The sequence below is a fragment of the Ictalurus furcatus genome, chromosome 26 (assembly GCF_023375685.1).
Source record: "Ictalurus furcatus strain D&B chromosome 26, Billie_1.0, whole genome shotgun sequence".
Lineage (NCBI taxonomy): Eukaryota > Metazoa > Chordata > Actinopteri > Siluriformes > Ictaluridae > Ictalurus > Ictalurus furcatus.
The window spans coordinates 10,914,090-10,932,112 of record NC_071280.1 but is presented as its reverse complement, the minus strand read 5'-3'; the positions used below and the strand labels follow the sequence as shown (position 1 = coordinate 10,932,112).

At 37.7% G+C, this 18,023-nt stretch overlaps 1 protein-coding gene across 4 annotated transcripts in view; it reads right to left on the bottom strand.

Moving 5' to 3' along the window:
* The window catches only part of LOC128602207 (VPS10 domain-containing receptor SorCS1), a 248,276-nt gene that overhangs the window by 72,952 nt on the left and 157,301 nt on the right, over window positions 1-18,023 (bottom strand). For all 4 annotated transcript variants that reach the window (XM_053615864.1, XM_053615863.1, XM_053615865.1 and 1 more), the window contains exon 4: window positions 99-257. In XM_053615864.1, the coding sequence (XP_053471839.1) occupies window positions 99-257 (159 nt within the window). The remainder of the gene's footprint in view (window positions 1-98; window positions 258-18,023) is intronic.

Here is an 18,023-nt window from a genome sequence, read left to right as displayed (position 1 = left end):
GTTAATGTAACACTGATGCAGTGCATAGTGACAGCCCTGTGTCCTTTGATAACTCAGCGTTACATGGCATAAAACCCAGCTTTGAAAGGGTCGCATACCTTCTGATCATGGCTGTAGGCAAGAATCCAATCTTCCTGCTCGGGATGGAAAAGCAGGCTGAGTACATAGAAGCCAAGGCGGTATTTCTGATATGTGGCGCCTTCATCCGTGCTGATCAGCAGACTGTTCTCCACCTCTGGGTCTGTCAGCAGCATGATCTGGATCAAAGTGTGATAACATCAAAACAAATCCTCTCAGTAAAATCCTTGAAAAGTCAAATCCTCTCAGTTAAAACACTTTACCGTGAAGTAAGAACATGGCTAACACAGAGTAAAAGATAGGCGGTGTCAGCTAACATTATGCAAACGCTAAATGGATTCCAGAAAATTCCATCTGTGGTTAGAAAGATTACATTTTTGGGTGTAATATACAGCTTCATAAGTCTGTCGTAAGCAATACATTACAATAGAGGAACCTATGTTATTGAATAGATGACGAACCCTTTGGATCAAATGTTAACACCCTGTCAGACTACCAAATAAACATAAATGATATGTCATTGGTTTATTGTTGCTGATGTCTGATAGATTTACACTTACAGCATTTGGCACACATCCTTATCCTGTAGTCTCCAACAAAATGTATTTTTATGCTAGTACAAATAGGTCAGGGTCTAAAACTTTATAGAGAGGAGTTAGTATGGCAGAGCCATTTCACCCTGCAGCTCTTGCCTGGTATCCCACTGAAGGCAAGTAGGATTGAGCCTGGACAGTATCTGGATGGGAGACCTCCTGGGGAAAACTAAGGTTGCTGCTGGAAGTGGTATTAGGGAGTCCAGCAGGGGGTGCTTACCATGTGGTCTGTGTGGGTCCTAATGCTCCAGTATAATGACAGGAACACTATACTGTAAAAACAGCACCGTCTTTTGGATGAGATGTTAAACCGAGGTCCTGACTACCTGTGGTCATTAAAATCCCAGGACACATCTTGTAAAAGAGTAGGAAATTCCCCCATTGGCCCTTATCTATCATGGCCCCAAATAATCTCCCTTCCTGAATTGTCTACATTGCTTTCCTCTCCTCTCCACCAATAGCTTGTGTATGTTGGGTGCTCTGGCCCACTATGGCTGCTGTTGCATCATCCAGGTGGATGCTACACACTGGTGGTTGTTGACAAGATTCCCCCATACAATGTAAAGCGCTCTAAGTGCCTAGAAAAGCGCTATATAAATCTAAGGAATTATTATTAAATTATTATTAGTAGTAGTACAAGTACAGCAATGAAAATAGAGGAGTTTTTTATTATTATTAATCTAAACTATTAAATTGCTTATCAACTAGCTTTCTGCTAGATTATAGCTCTTGATGTGTAGTAGATCTCATCCTTCAACCTATTACTACTTCAAATTCAGTTCATATGGAATCTATTTATACATATTATGAGTTGATGTTGAAAGACAGATAAACGTATGTTGAGACATGTTGAGAATCTGGCAGGCTGAACGGAAGTTTATAGATAGTTTCTATTGTGTCTAAAGCAAACAATCCAAACATAGCATTCCGTAAATATAGTCAGTGGTATTTCTTAAAACCCAAAAGAAACTAAATCAGATAAAATTCAAAAGCAAAAATACGACAATTACCATATTTTTTTTGTGCATCATTAAAGTATAAGGCACTCTCAAATATGTTGATTAACTTTGTTTTTTGCTCATTTTTAAAAGGTATACACTGTATTTACACAGATGTGGGATCTTGATTCTCCTAAAGATGAACCACGGTCAAGTTTATTACTCATATGAATAAAATGACCTGTAAGGCACCAAGCACTATTAATTAAAAAAAAATAATAATAAATAAAAATAAAAAAATAAAACGATGTACAGATCTGTAGTACAACCGCAGGGAATGAAACTTGCCGGAACCAAAGTCTACATGATGTCTTTCAAATTTGTAAAAATAACACATCTTTACATGTTTGGGTCACCATTTTGGGTGTTGACCTCAATTTTGCTTGTTTTGGCCTAGAAGTCTTGGTGTCTATGCATGCAGAATAATTTAGCGCTCACAATGTGATTTATTAATGCTGAATGTCACCCTGGTGTGATTGCCCCCTTGGGTGTAGACTTCGATAACAGTCTATAGACACATTTACAAAAGAATCTTGCTCCACTACCAACTGAAACCTAGAGTGCATTTATTGCATTTGAAACAAATCTTGCTGTTTCCCCCTCCTTGGTGTTTTTCGTTTAATCAGGTATCACAGCAGTCACACGGGGGACAGAACAAAGTAACTGGTCTGAAGGCATGTGAGAGGGGTAGACTCGGTTTCAAGTGCGATTTGTATGGCAGGCCGGCATTTGAAATTTTATCACTAACACTGTATAGGAATTAAAGTGTGTACATTTGTATGTGTGTAGGTGTGTCTGCACACATGCATTTGATTTGTTTGTATTGGTCATTATCACCTCAGGGAAGGTGAATAAAAAACCAGACTGCATGGCTAGATCAATGGGCCATGGCTGATTTAAAAAGTTTTTAAAGGTCAGAGCTTCTGTCAATTACCTAAAACAATAAAATAGCATCATTGAAATTCAAAGATTTTCTGCCCCCCTGCCTTCACTAATCAATTTTCATGTGTAATCAAATTACGTTCATGTAGACCTCCTGCTAAACCTTATGCAGTTATGTTAATGCTGATGATTCATAGGGAGGTTTGTAAAAAGTTCCAAAGTTTAGTAGCAGAAATTAGGACATGGAAAATCAAAAGTAAGTGCAAACTGTTTGTGCTTGAGCTGTATATGAAGTGTTACAAAGTTACAATATGAGTGAATGAATGTGAAATATAAAATGGTAAATGTGAAGAGGTCAAGAAGAAATGTGTCACAATTATCTAGAAGTAAACATTCATTCACGGATATTTTTGAAAATATTGTTTTTAAAGTTCAGCACTTTGCAATATTAATTTGCTTGTTCATTCACTCATTCAACTTCAGTAATGTCTTTATCCTGGTCAGGGTCTCATTGGATCTGGAGCATATCCTGTTAACACGGGGTGCAAGGCAGGTGCAACCTCACACACACATTCACACCTAGGGACAATTTAGCGTAGCCCATTCTCAGGGAGAAATTCAGACATACATGGGGAGAACATGCAAAAGTCCACACAGGACGTAACCAGAGCCCAGGAACAAATTAAGAACCATGCAGCTGTGACGCTGCATCTCTACCCACTGCACAACCATGTGGTCTGCTTTCCAGTAGTTTACATTCCTTTATTTGACAATTGCTTATATGAAAATCAATATACAATTGATGGAAAATAAAATACAGGCATACAGTTGAACAGTTACAGTTTAATGGCTTACTTAAGGGCCCAGTGGAGGTTTCTCAAGCAAAGTAGAGATTAAATTCACAGGCTTCCAATCATTAGCATAAAATCTTTACTACTAAGTTAGCAGTGACAAACATTGTTCCCCAAAATGGGAACAAAATGCACAAGTGGTAGACTCTTAGAAAATAAAGTTCTACAATCATTCTTTTAATGTTTAAATGGTTCTAAGTTTTTAAAATGACAGTAAATCAAACCAAAATTTCTGAAAGGAAAACCCTTTGCTTTAAGGTTCTACATACAACATTTAAGGGTTGCCTCAGAGGATCAAATTAAACAATACTCCTTTTCTCCATCAACCACACTGAGAGTGTACTATGTGTATGTTTTATAATTTCTGGAATTGGTGGCCTTGGAATTGTTCTCATTTGCACATGTGGATGGACTTTTGTTTGGTTTTATCCTAATTTGGGTTTTGGTGTCAACCTTGGCAGATTTTTTTTTGCAAAAAGGTTATTTTTTTCTTCAACTGTCTAGTTTGGGTGAGTCTGTGCCCATGATAGCCTCATATTCCTGTTCTTGGCTGAGAGGAGTGAAACCCAATGTGGTCTTCTGTTGTTGTAGCCCATCTGCCTCAAGGTTTGATGTTTTGTGCATGCTGAAATGCTTTTTCTGCTCACCACATTTGTGATTATTTGAGTTACTATATCCTTCATGGCAGTTCGAACCAATCTGGCCATTTTCCTCTGACCTCTCTTATCAACAAGGCATTTCCACCTACAGCACTGTCGCTCACTCTATGTTTTATTGTTTATTGCACCATTCTGTGTAAACTATGGAGAATGTTGTGTGTGAAATTCCCAGGAGATCAGCAGTTTTTGTACTACTCAAACCAGCATTTCTGGTACCAATATCCATGCCACAATCAAAGGCACAGCGATCACATTTTTTCTTCATTCTGATGTTTGATGTAAACATAAACTGAAGCTCTTAACCTGTATCTGCATGACTTTTTTGCATTGCACTGATGTCACGATTGGCTGATTACATTACAACATGAATGCGGACGTGTACAGGTGTTCCTAATAAAGTGGTCTGGGAGTGTATATATACATATTGTCTTTTAAGTGTGATGCTACAACTGAACACCAAAGCTCATAGCTGAAATGTTGGTCAAATTCCTCTTCTGGCCGCTTGTGGTGAGGGTCTGGGAAGGTCAGCCAAGTCTAGAGTGAGAATCAGGATATATTAACTTGTAAAAAGTGAACTTTGTCCAAAAACTAAGCAAAACTGCTATTGTAGTCCCTGGTCTCATACTCTCTTTGTCTGTAACTCGTAAATAAGATCCTGTTGAACTCTGCCACCAAGGGAATTTTTTCTCCCTTCATCTGCAGGTGACATCATACTCTTTTCCAGACTCAGCTTGTGCATTGTGTCTTGATATTTAGGAGTGAAGACAAACAGCCTTGACAGAATCAGACTTCAACTTAATGCCAAATGTGGACACAACTCTCAGTGTGCTCAGAGAGCCCAGATCCCAAGAAGTCTGTCCTCCAGCAGTACCTCACACAAGACAAATGTGAGGCACACACAACCATATAGCGTTACAAACTCACCCAACAAAGCTGTGCAAGAGAAAAAACATGGTCTACTGTTTCATGGCCTGGGTTTCTCCTAAATCTTAGATTAAATTCTGAGACTACCCTTCAGGACCTTGACATAGATTTCCAGGCAGGCTGAGGAGAGTGATTCACATGTTGCCAAATCTAATCAATCCAACCTGTCCATCAGATGCCTGCTGCCTGACTGGCATTGTACCTTTATCACTTTCTTCATCTCATAGGTGGTGAGCCAACAAAATGACTTCATGTCATCACTATACACTCATTGCTAACCCCAGCACTAGCTCCAGGGATTGTGTCCTGGTAATCCTAATCCAGGCACCTTTTATGGTACTCTATGCCTGAAGTCTCTTTTCAAATCTGTTCACCAAGGATGGTCCCACTGGGGCATTAACCTCTTGGTGACATAGCCGTAAGGTTTCATCAAAGCACACAAGCCCCTTCTCCATGGCAAGGTCTCAATCCATAAAGGGGTATAATATTAACTGTTGATGTTAATATTTCCACTACGAGTATTGAGAACTGTGCAACATGTACTTGACAGTTCCAAGCAGCTACCGGCTATAACAAACATTCCTCGACACACTTAAATGAAAATGCATAGCTCACTACGTACATCTGAATCAAATGGTAATCATTTCTTATTTTCTTACAATTTGTTCCTCTCACACCATGTTGTAGCAAGAGGATAGGTCATGTATCAGAGACAAGGCTCGCTGTAGGGCCAGCGGCTGCCTGTGATTAATCTCTTTTAAATCGATTTTCTACAGCCTGGAGAAGTATGAAAATGGGACACTAAGGCTGAGTTCACTGCATGCGGTGATATTTGCCTGCATGACCTTTAGTTGGCAAGAGATATAAGGAGAGAGAGAGAGTAAGACAGCTGGGAGTTGAGAGCTTGCCATAGACCAGCTAAGAGTTTGAATGATTTCAGCTGATAACATTGATGCAGAAATGTGGGGTGCATTTAAAGGCACCTTTGCAAGAAATGTGAAGAAATATTAAAGCTCAAGCAGCAAAAAAGCTAATATTTTTACCATACATACAGCACATGCATTTTACATCCTAAAAGAAAGGACAATGTGAAAGGACATCATAAAATCATACTAAAAAAATAATAAAAATAACAATATTGACTACAAAGTAGGCTAAATAAAGCATAGCTGTTTCCAAATCAATCATATTATTATAAGGAATGATAACACACACAAACATCATAATTTAAACCACTGGAAAGTAAAACACTACGGGGAATGATGTACACAAAAATAATAACAGCAGGGTGGTGTGAGGCAAGTTACTGTAACTTGATTCATATCCTAGTAAGATATGTTCCTGTAACAGCAAATCTCGTGTTTTATTCATCTTATACTACTGAAATTTACCAACAATTACAATTTTTAATTATTTATTAAATAAGGACCCATCATATGTTTATTAGTATAATCCATAAATCCAAATGCATCTGCTTAGGGAGTGCAGGTGGAACCTGTCTTATTTATACCCCTCTCATATGTAGTGTCTAGTGTTCCCTTTGTTATTGAGGTATGTGGTGTTATCATGCCATGATCTAAAGAATTCTGTAAGGCCTTCAGAAAAAATTTTGTGGATGAATATGAGTCTTGCAAGGGATTTAAAAAGATCGCCAAATTATTTGAAATATACTCAGCAAAAAAAAAAAAAAAAAAAAAAGTTTATTCCCAGCTAATTTCTTAACATGTGTAAATATTTGTATTAAAATAAAAATATTCAACACCTGAGACATAAACTGAACAAGTTCCACAGACTGATTAACAGAAATGGAATAATGAACAAAGCGGGGGTCAATATCAAAAGTAACAGTCAGTATCTGGTGGCCACCAGCTGCTTTAAGTACTACAGTGCATCTCATCCTCATGGACTGCAGCAGATTTGTCGGTTCTTGATGTGAGATGTTGCCCCACTCTTCCCCCAAGGCATTTGCAAGTGCTCAATCATGTCTGGGGGGACACATGGTTTGTCACTGTAAAGATGATTAGCTGTCTTTCCTGTCTCACTGTAGCACTGTCTTAGGCGTCTTACATTACAGACAGCAGTTTATTGCCCTGGCCACATCTGTAGTCCTCATGACTCCCTGCAGCAGGCCTATGGGATGTTCATGTAGGTGAGAAGGAACCCTAGGCATCTTTCTTCTGGTGTTTTTCAGAGTCAGTAGAAAGGTCTCTTTAGTGTCCTAAGTTATTGTAACTGTGACCTTAATTGCATACCGCCTGTAAATTGTTAATGGCTTAAGGACTGGTCCACAGCTGCATGTGCAATAATTGTTCATTGAACAAGATGAAAAACATAGTTTAAACTCTTTCCAATATAGATCTGTAACGCTTATTTGGATTTTACAAAATTATCTTTAAAATATAGTCTCCTGAAAAAGGGAATTTCTTTTTTTTGCTGAGTATACATCATTCCACTGTAAGCAATGGACTCAGACTCTGTCTGTGCAACATGTTCATCTGTAATTGTACTTGGTGATTTTAATATACATGAAATACACTCGTTCTTCCTATCTTTCCCACACTATTAGGAACTCTACATGCAGATCCAAATCACTTTTTGCTATGGTAAAGAAGCTCATTAACCCTCAACAGCATGCTATCTCTGGCTCTGAGAAGCTTGTGAATAGTTTTTCTAAATTTATTTTGGACAAGGTGAAGTCAATCACTGAATCTATTGACAAAGATACCCCTTATACAGGTGCCCCACATGTTGAGTTTATTACAGCTCACTCAGAATACTCTTTCTCTGCTTTCACTTCCACTACACCTTCTGCTATATGTGATTTGATTACGAAGTCCAATTCTACATCCTGCTAGGCTTACCCTGCACCTACTACTGTACTCAAAATATGTGTTTCCGAAGTCTCACTTTCCATAACTCATCTGATAAACTATAGCCTAGCATCTGGTGTTGTTCTAGCAGAACTAAAAACTGCTGCGGTGACCACATTCTTAAGAAATTTGGCCTTGATCATCAAAATATGAACAATTACAGACCAATCTCAAACTTACAATTTTTAAGTACAGTTTTGGAAAAAGTAGTCAGCACGCAATTAAGGTCTTTATTTAGATGCAGAAATCTCTTTGAACCTTTCCAGTCTGGATTTCATCTATCTCACAGCACTGAAAATGCTCTTCTTAGTGTGGTTAATGACCTTCTCCTGTCCATCGATTCGTGTTTAATAAACATTTTAATTCTCCTTGATCTAAGCTCTGCATTTGACACTGTCTGTCATGATATACTTATCTCTCATCTTTCTGAAATCTGCATCACTGGTCCAGCTCTCTCCTGGCTTACCTCCTACCTCAATGACAGAAAGTATTATGTCACTATTGAAGGGTTAAAATCTGCCACTGCTCCTCTGACACAGGGTGTTCCTAAAGGCTCTGTTCTTGGGCCACTACTGTTTATCATTTGTATTTAATCCACTTGGTGACATCATATGCATGCATGGAAATCAATTTCATTGTTATGCTGATGACATCCAAATTTAACTTACCACCAGCTCTGATAAGCCATCTTTTTCTGATTCACTCACTACATGCATTAGACACATCAAACACTGGATGTCACTGAACTTTTTAAAACTGAATGATAATAAAACTTAAATATTATTTATTGGTTCAGCTACTTCAGTGAAAAGGATGGATATGTTATTTGATATTGATGGGGTTCCTGTTAAATCTTATATCTCTGCCTGTAATCTTTGTGTTTTATTTGACAAAACTCTCTCTTTTGATTCCAATATCAACTCTATAGTTAAAAACTCTTTTTACAACCATCATAATATTACATGTCTTCAATCCTCTCTCAGTCTGACTGGTGCTGAAATCTTAGTTCATGCCCTAATCACTTCACGTCTGGATTATTGTAATTCCCTATTTATTGGCTTGTCCAAAAAATATATTTCAAAATTACAGTATGTTCAAAATTCAGCTGCAAAGGTTCTCACCTCCACCAGGCACTCTGTTCACATAACTCCTCTTCTGTATGATCTCCACCAGCTACCTGTGGCATCATGTATTCAATTTAAGATACTGCTTCCAACATTCAAAGCACTAAAAGGTCTTTGTCCATTCCTAGATTTCGGTTGTCCATTGCAGGTGAAAGGTCATTTTGTGTTGCTGCTCTGAAACTGTGGAACTCACTACCTCTTACTCTTCGTAACACCACCGCTCTGCCTAGTTTCAAGAGCCAGCTAAAGACATATCTCATTGAATTGCATTTTTTTTTTTTTTACATTTGTGTTGTATGTATTTGTATGTATCTGACATATACCATGTAAAGCGACCTTGAGCTTTGGAAAGGCACTATATAAATAAAACAACTTCTTATTCTTCTTATGGAATGGCCTAGTCAAAGCCCGGATTTGAATCCCATTGAAATGTTGTGGGGGATTTGAAAGGGGCAGCAGATGCAACAAAACCCTCAAACATTTTTCAACTGAAAGAATATTGCACGGAAGAGTGGTCAAAAATTCCAGCAAGGCTGGTGGACAATTATGCAAAATGTCTACAAGAAGTAATTTCTGCTAAAGGGGCCATACTAACTTCTGAGGCCACAGAAGAATATCACATCTATTGATATTTCTGTTGAATAAATGATTGAAAATGCTCATTTTCCTTGTGGTTTTGTTCAAATATATCAACTTCATTAATAGGCACCGTTTCAAAGATGATCAAATGTTTGCTTGTCCAAAATTTTTTAAAAATCCAACATTTTCCATGGGATATACTTTTTTTTTCACATGACTATATATATAAACTTGTGGTTTGCCTTGTAACCAGCACTCCTCTCAGAGAAAATGAACACCTTGTGATCAGTCAGATGCAAAAACAACATTGTGGTATAAAAAAAGAGATAATACTCATTAAATTAACAGAGAAAGCTTATTGTTCGTTATGTTATGATATTTGCCATTATGTCCTAGTAATTTAAATGTTTTGTAAAAAGCTTTAGTATCAACCAGGTGCTATTTCCTATTTAAATAGGTTACAGAGTGGTGTAACACTCTTACCCCTTACCTAGCTGTTTGTAGTCTTTCCATCCTAACTAAGTCAGCGATTCCTTTTTTTGTCATTTATCATGGCAAACAACTGCCTATTTTTACAGAAAGTGGCACTTGACATCACAAAGAACCAAATATATGCAACCGCTCAAGGATACCGTGTTTAGTCAACAATATTTCCTTTAACAAAACCCTGTCAGAACCTTTAACAAAATCTAGTGACTACTGTATATGTTTTTTCCTAAAGCTAATCTTTGTCATGTTATTTCAAACCTTGTTTTTCTGGAACATGGAAGTGTGTACAACCTATAAGATTCACAGACAGATAAGGTTCTGAAACTTTGACCAGACAAGAGGACAAAAGATATCATACACTCCTTGGTTTATAAGATGAACACTAATATGTTTCTACATTTTTATATTAACTGTATTAAATTTTAGCAAACCATGCTATTGTAAGCTTGCCCTTTACCTTTACCTACCTAAGCTTGCCCTTTACTCCAAATTTCTCAGAAAACTGTTCCAACACGACAAAACTTTTCAGTCTCAAACTCTGGCATGTATTTTACAATTTTGCCACCTCTTTGTTCAGTGCCATGCACAGAATCCATATCAATGCTTCTAAATTATAAAGCCAAATAGGGTTGAAAAGACAAAGGTTAATTAAGCTCTAACTCTCTGCTGGCCCACCCAGAGCACGGCAGCGTGTGGCTATGAATGCTTGAGTGTTTTCCATCATGTGACCATATAAGTACCCTAGGATAGAATATTAATGCAATTAAGGCCATGTTTTCGTTCCAGACTAAACAGCATAGAACTATATTGGACTTAGATGGGCTTATTAGTTGCAATATTCATGTAAAGTAGATTGTCTTTCCAAACATCGGTCTTAATTTACAGTATACAGTAAAACTTGATAAAACAAACAAAATTTGATAAAATTGGTCAATTTTAGTAGTCTTGCGCTAAGGCTAAGAACTCTGAGACCATAAAATATGAACATCTGTATCACTCAGATGATTACAAGCTGTTAATCAAGCTGAATATCTCTCTGTGTTGATTCTTACTTTTGCAAAGAGTACTTTTGTTGTGTTTTTTCTTTCTCTTGCCTTTTTAATTCTGAATTGCCCCCTTATTATTACAGACATAGTGAATGTATGCACTAGACCCCCAAACATATCTGCTATGCTGGCCAAAAGAATTGGGCTATGGGTGACTAGGGATGCTATTCATGATAAGATGTTTTTTTTTTTTTTTTTTTTTTTTTTTTTGCCCTTCTAAAAGATAGAAATAGTGAAAAGAGTGTTATTCTCTTGGTCTATTGACCTGGGTTTATGTTATACAGATATAATGACTAAAGGAATACCTAGGCTTTGAAAACCTGCTGAGGGAGAAAATAGAAATAAATAAATAAATAAAATAAAGGGAGTATCCTACCATATTGTACCATAACATACTGACTAACAGAAAAGCTGTAATAGAGTTGAGCCTTGGAGGTTCTCTAATGGGGTTAACCATAAAAATGTCATGAAAAAGACAAAAAAAAAAAAAAAGGGTTAGGAACCTTAGAGATGGGACTCAATCAATTGTTAATTAACAGTTTCTGAGTGAGACATTTGTAATATGCTAGGAAAACACCTGGCAAATGAAAAGATGAGTGTGCCTACATTTTGAAAGTTTATACTTGTATTGTACCTTAATTTGGCAGGGGAAAAAGAGAAAAAAAGAAAAAATAAAAAAAAAAATCACTTTTTTGGAAAAAAAGATACATTAGATACCTAAGAAATCTTCTATTTGTATTTGTATCCCTTCTGCTGCCTTCAAAATAAACTGACAGTGGCCAAGGTAGGGGAAAAAAAAAAGTGGCATCAGGGCCACAGAACCTAATCGAAATCTTCAGGAATGAGTGGTGAAAGGTCAGCGAGGCAGAGGCGAAAGGGTGACAGGAGCGCCTATGGATCCTTCACATCAGCAGGAGAAATGTCAGCCTGCAACCTGAGCCAAATGAGCAAACATCTTGCACAGGACTGAGAGGTGTTTGGAGAACCATAGTGCTATTGAAATTTGTCCAGCTCAAGACACTATTAAGAAACCTATGAATCATGAATCAGTGAATGAATGGATGAATAGATGGGGTGATTGAAGCTTTTGGCAATTAACTATAAGCAAGTGTGGCAGGGTAAGTGATTTGGCTATCCTATTGGCTTTGCTTGGGATATGGGTTCTGCAGACCAATAGGATGAAAGCTACCCGATTATTTAAGGACCCTTATTTTGGTAAGTAGATAGGTGTCTTGGTGATTCCGTCCCTTGCTCCCCTGGCATTTCCGGTTCCCACTTCCATTCAGTCTTAGAGTGGCGCTGGTGGCGCGTGCATTGAGGCAAATTGGCGCTGGAGACCGCGTAAAGTGATCGCAACATTTAGCCGGTGGCTGAATGGTGTGTGTGTGTGTGTAGGTCGAGCCGCGGTACCTGTGAGTAATCATACAACTTCGCATCTGGTGTTTGTTCAATCTAATGGTGAGAGTGGGAAGTTGAGCTAAGTCGTCTCTAAGACAAACCTTAGCCGAAGACGCTACATGTGATGCCGCTGCTGTTTTGCTTTATTGCTTCAATAACTGTTTTGCTTAGTGATTGTTTTGCTTTGTGACTGTTTTGCTTAGTGATTGTTTTGCTTTAGTGCATCAACAACTGTTTTGCTTTATTGTTTCAATAACTGTTTTGCTTATTGGATTGTTTTGCTTTATTGTGTTTTGCTTCAACAATTGGTTTGCTTTTATGTACTGTTCTGTTTTATGGTTTTATGTATTTTGTTTTTCTTTAGTTTTGGATGTATGTCTGGTTTACTCACTTTACTAGTGAGAGGGTGTATGTTGAGCCTTACTGTCTCCATGCTATAGTGGCCATAATTGTCATTTGTACTGTTTGCCATAATTCTGGTCCTGCTTGGATGTTGTCAACTGCCTCCAGTTCTTGTGGTGGTGTCAGTGGGCCTGGGTGTTATAGCTACCATACCACAGTGTTTGTAATATTTGTCTTTCTGTGTCTTCTTGTTTAGTGTTTGTATGATTTTGGCTTAACTGGTATCTTCTTTCTCTCCAGGAGCCAGTGAGTTTTGGTGGGACAGGGGAGGCTAGATGCATTTAGTCAGTGGTGTGCTTCACAACGTGCTCAGCGTGTCAACACAACTTCCTTATGGTGTAGGTAGTGTGATTTTTGGTGTGACTTGTAGTGGGTTTGGATGACCTCCCGAGTTGTAGCTGGCCTGCCTTGTCCCTGCCAAGCCTGGGCCTGGAGAAGTTCTTAGTTTTAAAACCCTTATTGTGCTTCATGGGAAAGCGATTTTATATTTTCATGTTAAGTTTTAAATGATGCTGAAGTGTCATAATAAAATATAATTTTTTATATTCGTACTCATGTCTCACTCTCATGTTCCTTGTCCCAATTCGTGAAACTTATCTGTGTGCCTTTTGTTTGGGAGTATTTCCCTGGTTCTCCCCCAGGGTGGCGTAGTTGGATTTACTGAATTTGGGATAAACGTCTCCTTCCAATTGAGAATATTGCCACATTCTGGTGTGGTCGGCAGGGTAGATGTCTCCCTTCACATTTCAATATCGCCACACAAGCACATATACAGTAATGTGAAAAAATAAGTACACCCCATGAAAATTGTTGGCTTTTTTTTTTTTTTTTTACATATTTAGACAAGCGAGCATTTGATCATCTTTGAAACAGTTCATATTAATATAGTTGATACACTATCAAATGACACATAAAATTGACATTTTGTACTCATTTTCACAGCTTAAAATAACAAAAACCAGATCAGTCTCATGGAAAAAGTAAGTACACCCCTACATTTATCACACCTTCAAATACATAAAATTAGAATCGGGTGTTGTCTTATTTTTATACCCTTCTCACATCTAGTATCCTTTTTTCCCTTTGCTATTGAAGTGTATGGTGTCATCATGCCAAGATCTAAACACCTTCAGAAAAAGGTTGTGGATGCCTATGAATCTGGCAATGGATTTAAAAAGATCTCAAAATTATATGAAATCATTCCATCATTTGACTGCAAGGAAAATAATATACAAATGGTGCAGATTTCAAACAACTGTCAATTTGACCAGGACTGTCTGTCCCAGAAAATTCAGCCCAAAACTAGATGCAAAAATAAGTCTCCAAGAACCCCAAAATTTAATCACAGGATCTGCTAGTAAGTCTTGCAACTGTTGGTGTCAAAGTGTATGCATCTACAATCAGAAAGAGATTGCAAGAGATCCAATGAGCATTTAGACAAAGAACAGCCATTTTGGAATAATGTGCTCTGGACAGACAAATCACAGATAAACTTACTTAGTCACAGTAACAGCAGACATGTTTGGCTCTGACCAAAGACAGCTTTTCAGCAGAAGCACCTCATACCAACTGTGAAGCATGGTGGTGTAAACATTATGGTTTGGGGTTGATTTTCTGCCTCAGGGACTGGACAGCTTGCATTCATTGATTCAATTATGAATTCTGCATCATATCAAAGAGTACTTGAAGATAATTATCCTAAGCATACTAGCAAATCCAACAAGGAATGGCTCAAAAAGAAGAAATGGCGGGTTATGGAATGGCTTAGTCAAAGCCCAGATTTGAATCACATTGTAATGTTATGGGGGGATTTGAAACGGGTAATACATGCAAGAAAATCCTCAAACATTTTGCAGCTGAAAGAATATTGCATGGAAGAGTGGTCAGAAATTCCAGCAAGCCTGGTGGACAATTATGCAAAATGCCTACAAGAAGTTATTTCTGCTAAAGGGGGAAATTCTAGCTTCTGAGGCCAAGGGAATGCTTACTTTTTCCATAGAAAAAGTATTAATACTTCTGTTGAATAAAAATATATTTTTCCTTGTGGTTTTGTTCAAGTACATCAACTTCATTAAATGGCACTGTTTCAAAGATGATCAAATGTTTCCTCACTCAAATACGTAAAAAAAAAAACCCAAAGATTTCCATGGGGTGTACTTATTTTTTTCACATGACTGTATATGTAGAAAGAGTTTTAGGACTACTCTTTTTTTACCAGTCGACCAGACGTTTACAAAAGTAGTTGACTAGTCAAGTGGTTGTCTTTTCTATAGTAAGGCAGAAACTATTTTAGAACATGAGTATTTTTAGGCTGTTTAATTTGTGCAGACAAATTTAGTCTCAAACAACACTTCAATTAACAGCCATCCAAAACAGAAAAGAACCCAATACACACAGACACACACCAGAATATATATTATTAATTTAGGACTGTAGGTTAATTCTGTGCTTTTTGTGCATCCATAAAATGTGCATTTTTTGTATAATATATATATATATATTAGTTTATATTATATATAAGTATTTATGCATTATTTTTTATGGAAACACAGAAAGCACCGAATTAAACTACAATCCTAAATTAATAATAAAACTCACTTTCACTGCACCTTGTGGTTTCTGTTACTCACTGCCTTTAGATAAATTGTTTTACTTGTGTTTACTTTTGATCGTAGTGTTTTAATTAGACATTACAGAACTTACTCGCACTCCCACTGTGTATCAGAGCGCGTGATCAGCAACGTGGCCTCATTAATAATAGATCACTTCCGTTATAATAAACAACAGAATTTACACAATAATACAGCATATAATGACAATAAACTTAAATTAAATTGAACATTTTAAGCAACTCGCACCAGTATCTCCTGCCCCTTGCACACAGTAGAGCATTTTGGATTTAAACATAACTTTGTGCTCGTGCAGCACTGTTTGATCTCCACGGTGTTAATATAAAATGCCCCCCTGCCTTAGAGGACTTTCTTCCTCAGTCACGTGACGATTTCGCCTCCGTTTGATGGAGACTGAGGTCATGTTGAGAATAAAAGGTAACGCTGACAAACAATAAACTGAAGAAAGTCATTGTTGGTGACTCGGGTGTCTGCTAAAGCTAGTGGCATCGCATTAGATGCGTATGATGTCATGTGCCGTCGACTAGGAAGTGGCTTATACTTCCGGTTAGTAAAAAAAACGCTAGTGATATATTTGAGATGATATTACCTTTGTAAAATCCACATACCAGACAGTAGAGTACACAATGCATAGTGTAAGTGTATAGTACCTCATTTGGGACACAACATTAGTATTTACTCTCCGAAGCGTGTTTTCGGAACAGAAGTAACGTAGTGAGTAAATCTCCCCGATGCCGCGCACAGACCAACTAATCGATAATGAGATTCGGTGACAACGATTTTCATAATCAATTATTAACAATTTTATCGATTAGTTGTTGCAGCTCTACTTTGTACAAAACTACACTAAAAAAGGGGCATAACAATTCTTAAGATGCTGTTGTGTGGATGAGCTGGCAGCAAACTGAAAGCATGCAGAGTGGCACAGAGGCTCCTTACAGCTTAATGGATGGGGTGATGGCTACAGCAATGTCTGACAGGTTTTTATTCCATGTTCAACACAGGCCTCAACAGCATCCTAAAGAAAAGTATGGATTGTCCTCTTTGAGCTGGCATGGGCCACTAATTGGACTCGAAACTTGCAGAGTGGGTTTGAATAGTGATGTGCAACCTGCGGCTCTGAAAGTGCTCTTTCACATAGTGCTGGTCACAATGGAATTGATTATGACACAGTGCAAGGATTTTATTTCAATTTCATTTAAAAACAACTATAGATCAAACTGATCAATTACAGTTGACTGGCTTCATCTAGTCTAAAATACTGTATCTTTAAACTATCAAATAAGGCTAGTGTTGGAAACGCTATTCTCTATTCCCTCAGATATGTATAAGTCTGTTTAGGTTATAGTTTAATTTCTGTCTCATGAACTTTACAGAATCTGTCTGATGTGTACATGCCAGTTTAACATGTCACCATAGGTACTTCTTCTTTTCTGTTAAGCGAACCACACCATATATGTTCAACAACTGCTGTACATTCTTGTATTGCCTAAGATGTTTTTCATGTATGTGGCCAGACAGTTCAACTGCCATATTATTTCCACACAGCAGTACGCCTATGCACGGCTATTTGTACCTATAAAAGCCTCTGTTATTCTACGAATAAATCGGACGTCTATTTGAACTGCTCTGGTTGCCAGTGTGTTCATTTAGACTCTCCGGCGCCGTATACGCTCCGTGATAACCCACATGCGCTAGTTTTTCTTTAGAGTAAATGAAGCAGAGGCAAGAAAGGCTGACGGAGGAAAAGTGAAGATAAAGCTGTTATTTGCTTTATCCTTACAACTAGCCTGCCTTTTTTTAACATTAATATTTTAACATTTTTTTTTTTTGATCTGCCTTACTGTCACAGTCTTTGCACAGTGTTCAATGTTTATTAGCTCTACCTCCACCCAAACAACAAACAAAACACTAAAATATTAAATATAATATGTCCTATTAGCATCTGCAACTGGTGTATTGAACAGTGACCTTCAAACAATGTTACCGCCAAGGCTAAAGAAATGAAACAAAAGACTATTCTATCCTAATTGATGTCCTTAGTAAAGAAACTGCTGTGTTCCTCCAAACGAAGTGATGATTCCATTGACATTTTAGGTGACACTCAGTTAAATACTGTTATTAAAGTCGAAAAGTGCAGTATGATCCCACAGAGATGCTTCAAATACAGGTTAATTGATTCATTCTCGGCCATTTACTGGTCAAACGTCACTTCTGATTTCCTTCAAAAGTAACTGGGATGCAGAGCCCTACACACACACACACACACACACACACACACACACACTCTAAAAGTAGGTTACACAGCATCTTTTCCAAGCTTGATAGGTCATAAGATTTTAATGCAACCATCAAACAAGGCAACTCTTTTTTTTTTTTTTTTTTGTTTCGTCTTTCCTGAGGTCTTGCAAAAAGCTGTGTGTCTAGGTCATGGACTACAAATGAATACGTCCCCCCCCCAGCACATGCATGTTGCCGAGGGGCCAACAGATGTTCTACT